This window comes from Electrona antarctica, assembly GCF_951216825.1.
Source record: "Electrona antarctica genome assembly, chromosome: 10".
NCBI classification, from domain to species: domain Eukaryota; kingdom Metazoa; phylum Chordata; class Actinopteri; order Myctophiformes; family Myctophidae; genus Electrona; species Electrona antarctica.
In genome coordinates, this window is record NC_136791.1 from 33,911,698 (window position 1) to 33,924,296 (window position 12,599).

At 44.4% G+C, this 12,599-nt stretch overlaps 1 protein-coding gene across 5 annotated transcripts in view; it reads left to right on the forward strand.

The window, feature by feature from the left end:
- LOC306930933 (atlastin-2-like) overlaps positions 1 to 8,090 on the forward strand; it is a 37,218-nt gene extending 29,128 nt beyond the window's left edge. For 4 of the 5 annotated variants that reach the window (XM_079512045.1, XM_079512043.1, XM_079512044.1 and 1 more), the window contains exons 13-14: positions 3,255 to 3,686; positions 5,446 to 8,090. In XM_079512045.1, the coding sequence (XP_079368171.1) occupies positions 3,255 to 3,686; positions 5,446 to 5,592 (579 nt within the window). In that variant the 3' untranslated portion in view covers positions 5,593 to 8,090. The remainder of the gene's footprint in view (positions 1 to 3,254; positions 3,687 to 5,445) is intronic. The other variant, XM_079512046.1, reaches the window with a different exon arrangement.
- Positions 8,091 to 12,599: the final 4,509 nt, after the last annotated feature.

The following is a 12,599-nucleotide window of genomic DNA, read 5'->3' on the forward strand; positions in this document are numbered from 1 at the left end:
CCATCTCGAAGTCCTCACCGTCCTGGAACTGGCGACGATAGACATACTCGTCTTCCTCCTCCGAGTAGTCCTGCTCTCGCCCGTCCTCTCGGTAGTAGCCCTCGTCTATGACATCATACTCATCGTAGTTCCTCTCCTGGGGGGAGGGGAGTTCGTCATAGTCGATTTCCCCCTCTTCAAGACCAGCCCAGTCCTGCACAGGACCTGTGCTGCGTGGTGGAGAGGGGTCTAGGCGGGCTGCCATGGTAGTGGAGGCCGCGGTGCGAAGACGGGGCTTCGCTATCGGCCTGGCGGAGCGCCCTTCCACAATAACTGGGATCTCGTGGCGAGGCCCAGCTACTGGGTGTCGAGCCTCGGTGCTTACCTGACGAGGAATGAGAGGGCGAGCAATGGTCGACGTTCTTGGCGCCGCTTTTGGTCTGGCTCCACAAGCTTCGTAGCGGGCCTCGTCGGCCCTGTCTGCAGCTGCCTGGGAGGAGACCGTGGCTGTAGCGCGGCTACGAGGAGCCGGTATAGGCCGCGCTAGAGCGGGGCCTCTGGATCGAGCGTCTCCTGTGCGCGGCAAAGCTGGGGTGCTACGTGCAACCGGACTGTAGTCCAGCCTTTGCCTCGGTCTGGCCCGTGGAGGTTCCTGGGTATAGTCATCGAGCCCGGGGTCCTCGTAGGATTCCGGAGCATGGCCGTCTTTGAATTCGTACTTCTTGTAGAATTCCTCGACGCGCCTCAGTCTTCCTCTCAGGAACCTTACGTCCATTGTTCCACATTTAGGGAAATGGGATAAGTCCTCGGTATCCAGGGCGTCGCGGGCATGCTGTACGCCGAGGCAGTACAGACATACCTGGTGATTGTCGGTGCCCGACATCGTGTTGCCGCATCCCGCCACAGCGCATCTCTTCTGGGGTCGTAGAACAATGCCTCTGCGGTGGCGTCTCGCGGCGGCGGCGGACTCCTTCGACGGGGAATACATGCTGGTAGTCTTCCGTCGTGAAGGGGTCCAGGAGTTAGCTGACTTTATGAAAGGGCGTCGGTGTCCGCTAACGTGGAGAAAGCTAACTTGCTAAGGGCTTCTCGGCCGCGTAGCTAAGGGTGAAAACTAGGCTAGTGAAAGGGCTTCTTAGCCGCGTGAAACTAGCTAGCTAACGTTGAAGGAGGAACCCTCGTTAACAAACCGCGGCTGCGGTGCTAAGCTAGCTAGCGAGTAAGAGGCTTCTTAGCCCCCGAACGAGCTAGCTAACTAAAAAGGATAGAACCTTCGTGGAGAGAAAAGCTAAGCCAAAAGTAGCGGGCGTCCTAGCCCCGAAACGAGAAGCTAGCGAGAAAAAGGGTAGAGCTTTGCTAAGCTAACCGCTAGCGCGGTGCTATGCTGTAGCTAGCACTAGCCTTTTAGTCAGAAAAGGCGGTCTTTTTAAAATTGTTCTAGCTAGAACTTACTCAGACCGTGGAGCTTTGTTTCTGCAGAGTTTTTCGTGAAAAGTTTCTGTCGGAAGAAAGTCTAGGTATTAGGGAACCTTACGGTACTCGAGTTTGTAACTCTTGTCCGGTTTTCAAGGTATAAATCGCCCAAAACACTTGACTCAAAAACAGAAGCCTGTCCTAACAGCTCGGCAGAAGGAAAGCGAATGAAGACGCATGACGTAGGCGCTCACTACATGCTTCGAGAAGCAGGGCGTCTGACGTCATCAGTCTTAAACCCGCAGTACATACATGGATTAATATGTACTGCGGGAGTATATTAATGAAGTTTCTGCCCTTTTGCTCCGCAAGGGAAACATCCCATAGAGTGAAGTATTTCGTGAACGAATACTTAACAAAACCCATTTTGACCTAAGGCCGATTCTACAAAGGCCTTCTAAATCATGACTCGGTCTCAGTCGTTCTCAAACCATTTCATGTCAAGGACCCCCAGAAATATCTGCATTTGGCCACGGACCCCCATCTGAAAATATGTAGTTCCAGCCAGGGACCCCCCAGCATCAAAGATTTGAGTTAAAACGTTCGCTCTGAAAGAATATATATTCAAAGCTTTGCACTACATTTCCATGATCTTTCAAAAATAGCAGACCTACAAGCTCGTAGCGCGGCACTCGGTGCAGCGTTATGAGCTTGTAGGTCTGCTATTTTTCAATAGCTAAAGTATAACATAATGCTTGAAACACAAAGGGGTTCCCGCCCAAAATGGGTTAAGATTTTCTTCAACACACCGCAGACACAAGAGTAACTGCTACACATAACAGCCGGCAAATATCTACATAATAATTACTTCACACCACACTTTAAACCCAGTGTATTTGAATTAATCTACTGACCTCATCAATATCTTGGGTGAACGTACAGTGAAAATAGCTGATCTACAAGCTCATGATGTATTGTGAGCTATTTTCAGCAAGGAGATCTTAATTGTATAGGACATATGCTTCGTAGCATGACAAAAACATACCTGCACGGTCAGCTTGGGGCCAGCACGTCATAACATGTGCTGGCCCCAAACACGCGCATCGTAGCACCTGACTGAAAACATGACTTGCACGCTCTGCTTGCGCAAGTAATGAATGACTACCTGTTGTATTACAGCTATAAACACCCACCATAGAGCTGTACCCTCCAACTGTCTTGTTGGATGGCCACATATGAGACACCTCGGACACCTTATATTTGTCTGTAATTACTTGCGCAAGCGTAACTTGTGTGTGTGTGTGTGGTGGTTTATTGGCTGTTGATGGTGATGCAACTAAGGTAGTTTCAAGGTTGGTATAAGGTCAATAACGGGTCTAAAGGATTTAGAACAGCAGTTGTAATAGACATTAGTTAGTAGCAGTACTTGCGCGCTCTGCTTGCCCACAAGTTGACACCTCGACAGAGTGCATTTCTAGCTGTAGCTGTTTAGTACTATGTATTATTTATGCATTATATTGATTGTGTGTTTTTTTTATTTTTAGGGGAATACCACTCATTTTCAACATTGAACTGTCCTTAATATAACTTAGCGTTGTTGTGTGGAAATAATACAGTCCCCCCCACTTCTGTTTAGCCTAGAACTGGAGGTCTAGAATTTGGGGTCATGTGATCAGTGACATCACCTCTGTGTACTCTTTGGCCTGCAGAGTACAGGCCAATTATTATATAATAAGTAGTTTCTATTCCAATTTTTGTACCTACATTTTCTTTTAATTTCCCAATTGTGTGGCAACTGCAATAAAGCAATTTCCTGAAGCAGAAATACAATACCATTTAATCCTCCCCCCCCCCAACTTCAGATCTGCGGTGGGGACAAGCCGTACATCGCGCCAACCGATCTGGAGCGCTGCCACGACGAGGCCCGCGACTGTTCGGTGCGCCAGTTCCGCTCCGTAAAGAAGATGGGCGGGGATGATTTCTGCCAGCGCTACCAGAGCCAGCTGGAAGCGGAGCTCGATGAGGCTTACAGCAACTTCTCCAAGCACAACGACGGCAAGAACATCTTCTACGCGGCGCGCACGCCTGCCACACTGTTTGCCGTCATGTTCGTCACCTATATAGTGTCGGCCGTGACGGGCTTCATTGGCCTCACTGGGCTGGCAGTGCTTGCCAACCTGGTCATGGGCGTGGCGCTGATGTCTCTCTGTGCCTGGGCCTACGTCAAGTACTCTGGAGAGTTCCGCGAGTTGGGCACGATAATAGACCTGGTGGCCGAAACGCTCTGGGAACAGGTGGGTCGTCATGGGCAGCAGATTGAATGGTTTGTGTGTGTGCTTGAGAACTCGGAATAAACGCACCTTAACAAATTGACTGCTCGTGACGGAACGTTCCGCCAATTAGAATCCAACCGGCAACCGCTATTGGCGGAATGTTACGTCAGATAAGCATTATTATTGATATCAAACTGGATCGCATATTTATTTATTTTGGCTTGGCCTTTCCTCCTTCAGTGATCCTAGGCTGGTTTCGCGCATCCGCAGTGCCGTTCACTTCTTGTATACAGCCGGACTAAAAAGCAGAATAACTCTAAATCTATGAAGCTCTCCATGGTTTTGATAAAACGTGCGATGTTCGGAGGTCTTCGCTGATTATCCGGTGATCCCGATTGGAACATTGGCGCTTTCTAGAGCAAGGATGGCTTCATTTTAGCTTGCTAAAATCTAAGATGGCCGCCCAATCCTGTGTGCAACACACTCAAACAAAGTAGTTCCGGGTCGGAGTCTAGCGTTAGCTCTTGCGTCCACCAGGTGGCAGTCAATTTGTTAATACTGGCAAAATGGTCAAAACGGTGGTTAGAATGACATTTACAGGTCAGACATAATTTACATGGATCTGTTGACTGTGTGTGTGTGGTTATGTACCGTCTACCTCATGTTATACTATGGTTGTCTACTTGTATACATGGTTGTCTACTTGTGTCCTTTTCAGCCTGGTTGCAGCAAATGATTGACGATTCTCTGAAATCACCTTGCATATAATGACTTTATAGATATAGTCTATACTTTTGTATAGTTACGTTAAAGTTAGTTCTGATTTTGTTTAACAGACTTTAAACCCCATCATCCATCCTCGATCAGTTCTTTCATTTCCTTTCATCACCAACTTTTCAGCCTGCCAGCAATCCCCTTTCACTCTGAGCCAGTCGGCTCCTACTTTCTCCCTTTATCTCACCTGTTCCTCCAATAGGCTGCTGAATTAACTCTAGGAAGCAGCAGGGGGTCCAAATGTTCTGAACATAGACTTGGAAGAAATTGTTGTTGTTAGATTTGTGTTGTGCACTAAAGAAAAAAAAGTTGTAAAATGTAATGTCACCTGAACTCTCCTACCCCCTTAAGGTCTTTACACACCAGAAGCAGTTTATTTATTCTTCATGCAATTAACGCACCCCAAAAATACGTTTTCAAAGTGTTGTTTGTATCATAGAACAAAATTATTAGACAGTGAAACAAGATCAAATAATGCAAATAAAAGCATCAACCTATATGAATAAGGTATAAACTCTATAAATGATGCAAAGATATTAACACATTTATTATAGGAGCGTTTATTATTCTACCAGTGTGTAAAGACCTTATCCTCAGCTCCTCCTTTACTCCCCTCCCTCTCTCACTCCCTCCTCTGCTCTGCTCCTTCCTCCCTGCTCCCCTACTTAACAGAGGACTCCCAGAAAGGTGAGAGGCGTTTCGGCTCCTGTTTAAATGATTTTACTTTTTAAATTTGCCTGCAAATACTTCCTGTGTCCCGACCACTCTACCTTTTTTACCTTCTTTTTTTCCACAACCCCTTTTTCTTCCTAACCCGTCGTCGGTATCCTTCCATCCTTCTCTCTCTCCCTTTCTTTGTACGATTATTTCTCCGTTCCCCAACTCCTTAAATCTCTACACCCTTCTTGCACCCTTTCCCCCCACCCGACACATTCCATCTAGCCACCTTTCTGTGTCCAGCTACCAGTGTTTTAACTCCTCTGATCCCTTCCCTGCTGTCTCTCAGGTGATTTCCAAGCTATGGGCGCCCTTCAGCAGTCGCCTGCCCTGGCCGGCCTCTCTCCTCCCTTCGTTGCTACCAGGAGCAGCAGCACCGCATGGCCTCGGAGGGCCGGCCCCTCTCAACCACGGCTTCAAGAAGAAGAAATACTAACGGCTTGTTGGCCGACCTTATCGACTAGCCGTCAAACTTAAGTTTCTCTCGCATCGAATCCTCAGCAAACTTTTATTCATCCACGGTCCCCAACAGGTTTCAGTACGTGACGCCAGGCAGGCCTGGCTCCGCAGGATCTCAGGGACACAAGGACACATGGAGCTTTACCCCTACGGCCTTTAAATGTCTTATTCCCTAGTTTATGACGGATGGATGCGTTGTCTGGCTCCTCTTCCAGTCACGGCGACTGTGAGTCAAGAGGGTGGGGTTGTGTCTGGGTTTTTTTCGTGCGGTGTGATATTGTTTTTGGTTTTCGTAGACCGGTCATATTGAGTTTCCATCCCCAGCATGTTTGGAGAGTATATCCTGTTATGTTTCCCCCCCTTCACCTTTTTTCCTCCTTTCTTTCAGTTCCTTTTTGGTGTCGTGTATTGGGTGTTTGTATCTGTCCATTTGATCGTTTCTCACACCAGACTCTCCTCCATGTCTCCCCTCACCCACCCACCCCCTTTTCTGCTTCTTACCCCCACTCCCCCTCCGACACCCCTCTATCCTCTTGCAGGTGTTGAAGCCGCTAAGCGAACAATATATGGAAGATAACGTCAGGCAGACGGTGGTCAACTCCATCAGAGCCAGTTTACAAGAACAGGTGTCGCAGAACACCAGGCTAAAGTCCCACTGACCCTCCCTGTCCCCGCTGCTTCTCGCTCCCTCCCATCTTCCCCTGCCTCCCACCCACTTGCTCCATGTGCTGAGGTCCTACAAGTTAACTGTGGAACTGTTTCGAAAAGCAAAGTTGAACGCCCCCCTTGTCCTCCTGTTCCGTCTGCTGTTAGTGGACCTGAACACACACAGCCACCTCCCCCTGGTGGCCAGGAGGACAAAGCGCAAAATGTTACAAGGAGAAGAGGACATTTTTAAGTTGTCCAGCGTTGTGTGTTTAGCAAAACAGGACCTGAACAATGTGTCATCTTCTCCAATGTGCCATGTTGCGACACATCCCATCAAATCACGTCGTGATATATGTAACTGTATGCTGACAGATATATATATATATACACACACACACACACACACACACACACACACACACACACACACACAAAAGATTGTACACTACTGACATGTACATAATGTGTCTGACGTTCAGCAATAAGCTTAACTGCACTTCGTTGAGGATTCAGCAGTCTTTCAGGGATAACTGTCACAGCCCCCAGCAGCTGTATGAAATAAGGAATGCATTCTGAAAGCCTTCCTCTCCACGGTTTTAAACGGTCACAGGAAACCTGTCTCGTCTGAAATGACCATAATGCCACCAGAGAGTTCAGAGCTGACCTCAATTCACTTATTGTTCAGCATATTCGACAGGGCCTCATCCAAGAATTGTAAGTAAATGAAATGATGGAACTGGAAGTTATTAGTTGTCGAAACCTTTACGGAAATATTTCCTGAATCTGTTGAACTGTAAGCAAATTGACACCAACCTTGCCATGGACTTGCCATGGACATTATGGATTTGACCAGGTACTGTATGAAGGTGGATGATCCCTCCATTTAACCTTTTTTGTCCTCTGACACTGTTTGAGAGGAGTCCCAACTATGGCATATTAAGAACTTGCATAATGGCATTGTGGTAATTCTGGGACTGTGATTTTATATTGTCATGACTGTAACCCCAAGGAGCTCTGCAGGAAGTCTTGAGCCTCTAAGCTGAAGTTTTCCTTTATTTTATTTGTTGTTTTAGAGGAACTGACACATTTTATCTGCCCTTAGTGTTATAAGTAGTGGGCCAGTGTGGACCCTCTGCATGCTTGTTGAGAGCTGCTGTACAGCATTAAAGCTAGCTAGGCCCTTTTAAAGCCCAGAGAGGATTGTCATTTCATACCATATTTCTGTTCCACTGCCTTTGCTAAAGCCTCTCATCCTGGGTTTCCTGAAGTATATTTACCAGCAAAGGCATCGTAATTCATTAGTCTGTACAATGAAAGTGGTTTTTACTTTTTGGAAGCTCATAGTGATTGGACGGTGTGTCTGAACGTATAGAGAAGATCTGTCAGTATGTGATCTTTCTTGGATGTGTAATTAACCAGTGTTTGGCAATCTTGAGTTCTCTTTAATCCAACTATTGCAGCCCTCTTTAGGGGATTGTAGCCTAATCATGAACTCAAATGACAGACCGATTCCCCAAATTGTTAAAAATTGTCTCGCTGAGCTGGGATTCTTGAAAGCCTTTGTAGCAATAAGGTCGACTCTGATTCTGTCCAAGTCAGAGGAAACCGTCTGTGAAATTATCCATTACTGTTAGAAGTCCATGAACTTGAGAAACCCAACACGGCACTACTGGTAATGGCAGTTATGTCAAAGCTGCTCTATCAAACCAATTCCATCCACAGCTGTCTTCCATCAAGCGCCAGTCTTGTACAGTCTCATTTTCTGTGTATGACAAACAGGGCATGTATGTGACATTGAATATTTAAATAAAGTTTGTATACATTTTATAGTGAAATTGACGGTGGCTTTTTTTCTGATTTAAATCGAGTGGTATGTTAAGAGGATATTACTTTTGTTGCTGTACAATTTTCAGTAGCACCCTCCTTTCATCATGTTGGACGTTTATGTAGAAACCTGGCCTGAACACATGGATTCCATCATGCAGAGTAAGCATTCTATTGAATGTGGTGAGGGGGTTGGAGTCGGAGATACCTTGTCTTTTCAAGAAGAGAAAACAATTTACTGTAATTTATTTTTCAATAAAAATCATTTATGTTTAAAAATAAACCATGTACCCATCACTGTGGTCTTTGTCTCTCTTTGTAGACACTGGCACGACAGCAGAGCTAACGACACAACAGAGCTCAATACCCTGATGGTAGACAGGAGGGTGTGGAGGAGCTCAATACCCTGATGGTAGACAGGAGGGTGTGGAGGAGCTCAATACCCTGATGGTAGACAGGAGGGTGTGGAGGAGCTCAATACCCTGATGGTAGACCGGAGGGTGTGGAGGAGCTCAATACCCTGATGGTAGACAGGAGGGTGTGGAGGAGCTCAATACCCTGATGGTAGACAGGAGGGTGTGGAGGGCAGAGATTCAGGTCAGTCTAGTTGCTGTTTGCTAGTCTGTACTCTTGATGCCATTACTTGGAAAATGTTCATTCCCCATTTAAATCCTATGAGCTTAAAGATTTAGTCATTGATGTCTTCCATGTGTAAACGGAAGGTTTAGGGTTCAAAGCTGCTGTTAGATGTTAGAACCATGTCAATTCTAAAAGCGTAAAGGACCACTTCACCCACTTTAAGCACAATAAATAATGTCGGGTTTATAAACCAAGGGTTCCAGGTTCAAAACTCAAACTCAACAATTTAAACAACTATGAAGTCAATCGGAAGATTATTTAGAAACTGGTTCAAATGCCTCAACAAAAAAGTAAAACGGACACCAAATCAAACTGATAAATAGAAAGTCAATAGGATAAATCATTCCTCAAACCAGAAGAGCCGTCAACTAATTATGTAAATCGATAGGAGGAAAAAAAACTTGTTATAGAAAAATGCTTTGAATAAATAGGAAATCGCAAAGTAAAATGCTGGAATAGTAAAACAAGGGGGTGTGCTATTAGTTGGGGAAAGCTATATAAGCCCATTAGCTAGGCGGGAAATTGACATGATAGTTCAGTTGGTGATAAAAGCATGAAATTCGGCACAGATGACCTTCATATGACCCTAATTGATAATCAACCCCGGTGCCACACAGAATTCAATTTTTCAAGATGGCCGCCAGTTTGCAATTGGACCTATACGTTTTGGACTATATCACTTTTCTAGGGCTGTAAATCTTTGATTTCACCATTTTGATATAAGAGAAGATCAAAATAACTTTAGGTTTCAATATGGCGGCATGTTTTCCAATATGGCTGCCAATAAACTGCATAAATGCTCATGGTTAATGCACAGTTGGTGATACAAACATGACATTTGGCACAGATCACCTTTATGACACCCTAATTGATAATCAACCTTGGGCCATGCAGAATTCCTAAATTTGTCAAGATGGCCGCCAGTTTTAAAAATGGCTGCAACTGGACCTATATTTTGGACTATAGCACTTTGCTGAGGCTGAATCTTTGATTTCCACCTAAGGGAATATGTCCTGGAGTTATTTCTACCAACTAAGATACAAAATAACATTAAATTCCAATATGGTGGCATGTTTTCCAATATGGCTGCCGATAAATTGCATAACTACATCTGCTCATGGTTAATCCACAGTTGGTGATACAAGTATGAAATTTGGCACAGATCACCTTTATACCACCCTAATTGGTAATCAACCTCGGGCCACGCATAATTCCTCCATTTTACAAGATGGTCGCCAGTTTTCGCCAGTTGAAATGGCTTCAACTTGTCCTACGTTTTTGACTATATCCTTTTGCTGGGGCTGTATTTTTTAATTTCCCCTTCATTTTGATATAAGAGAACATGTTCTGGAGGTATTTCTACCAAGTAAGATCAGAAATAACATTAGGTTCCAATATTAGATCCTATAAAGCTTGGTGAAGGTTTTTGGCACATCTTTGCAGCTTGGTATGAAGTTATGGCTTTGTGCAGATTCTTAGTTTTGTCTGTCTTGTTACAGGCCATTCAAAAGCTACCAAATCACTTTAAAATGTGGCGCAAATGGGCAGATGTTACTTTTAAGGCTGCTGCGAGTGAATTTAGCCGAAGATACTTTACACTTCTGTTCTGATATTAACTTCCTTTTTCTTTCCAATTTTGATGTTTTTAACTTATGTTACCATGAGTCATGGTATGTAGCTTTGTTCAAGTGTCAACTGAATTCCATCATCAAGTTGCTTGGGGTAAAAAATAATTGGCATGCAATTAATTTTGTAAAAACAACTTTGTTAGTTCAATCACTGTGTTTTGTTATGGCCGCGTTGCGTCGTGTCAGGGCTTCGGAGGCAGCCAATCATGACTAGGTTGCTACTACGCGATTTGCTACACAAGTGGTTCCGACTCTCATAGCTTAGGCATTTCAGAGTATGTGGTCAGACTCCCATTGGCTTTAATAGGGGCAGCCAATCATGACTAGGTCACTAAAATAAAATGAGTTGTTGTATGCCAGGTTTCCACCTGGCAAAAAATGCACTTTACAATAATTATGGGCTTTACAACTGGGCTGGGCTCAGTAACATCACTATCCTACCCCCAGTCCGATCATTCATCCAATGCTATGTAATTCCTATATGATCTGTACACCTTCCGAAATACTAAAGCCCTGTCTTCCTTGGCTCGGCTCTCCCACGCTGGCACATCCTGTCAATTCAGGTGTGGCTATTTAATTTGGGGCAAGCTAAACAGCATTTAGGAAACTAGACAATGTATTAGCATTGAACCCCATGCTGAGTATCACAGCTATAGTGTCAACCAGTGTGCCCTGGTACTGCAATAACACAATAAAAACTTGTCAATTGGGCTTTGGGCTTTTGAAAACCTGTCGGGCATCTTCCCAAATTGAGGAATTCTGCATGGCACAAGGTTGATTACCAATTAGGGTGGTATAAAGGTGATCTGTGCCATATTTCATGCTTGTATCCGGTCTGTGTATTATCCATGAGCAGATGTACATTCATGCAATTTATCGGCAGCCATATTGGAAAACATGCCACCATATTGGAACCTAATGTTATTTCTGATCTTACTTTGTAGAAATACCTCCAGAACATATTCTCTTATTACAGTCTCAGTAAAAGGATATAGTCCAAAACGTAGGCCCAGTTGAAGCCATTTCAACTGGTGAAACCTGGTGGCCATCTTGAAAAATAGAGGAATTATGCATGGCCCGAGGTTGATTACCAATTAGGGTGGTATAAAGGTGATCTGTGACAAATGTTATGCTTGTATCACCAACTGTGGATTAACCATGAGCCGCATGAACCATGAGTAGTACAGTTATGCAATTTATCGGCAGCCATATTGGAAAACATGCCTCCATATTGGAACTTAATGTAATTTTGTTATTTTACCTGGTAGAAATACCTCCAGAACATATTCTCTTATATCAAAATTAGGGGGAGATCAAAGATTCTGCCCCAGCAAAGTGATATTATCCAAAACGTAGGTCCAGTTGCAGCGATTTTGAAAACTGGCGGCCATCTTGAAAAATTTAGGAATTCTGCATTGCCCAAGGTTGATTATGAATTAGGGTGTCATAAAGGTGATCTGTGCCAAATGTCATGTTTGTATCACCAACTGTGCATTAACCATGAGCAGATGTACATTTATACAGTTTATTGGCAGCCATATTGGAAAACATGCCGCCATATTGGAACTTAATGTAATTTTGTTATCTTACCTGGTAGAAATACCTCCAGAACATATTCTCTTATATCAAAATTAGGGGGAGATCAAAGATTCTGCCCCAGCAAAGTGATATTATCCAAAACGTAGGTCCAGTTGCAGCGATTTTGAAAACTGGCGGCCATCTTGAAAAATTTAGGAATTCTGCATTGCCCAAGGTTGATTATGAATTAGGGTGTCATAAAGGTGATCTGTGCCAAATGTCATGTTTGTATCACCAACTGTGCATTAACCATGAGCAGATGTACATTTATACAGTTTATTGGCAGCCATATTGGAAAACATGCCGCCATATTTGAACCTAATGTTACTTTTTATATCGTACTTGGTAGAAATACCTCCAGAACATATTCTCTTACATCAAAATGAGGGGAAATAAATCTATTTACAGCCCCAGCGAAGTGATATAGTCCAAAACGTATGTCCAGTTGCAGCCATTTTTGAAACTCGTGGGAAACCTTGAAACAAAATTGAAATTCTGCGTGGCCCGAGGTTGATTATCGATTAGGGTCATATGAAGGTCATCTGTGCCGAATTTCATGCTTTCATCACCAACTGAACTATCATGTATTGAAAACAGCAATTTCCCGCCTAGCTACATTGAAGAGGTGGGTTTTGAGAGCCGTTCTGATGGATTGGAGGAGGGTTGG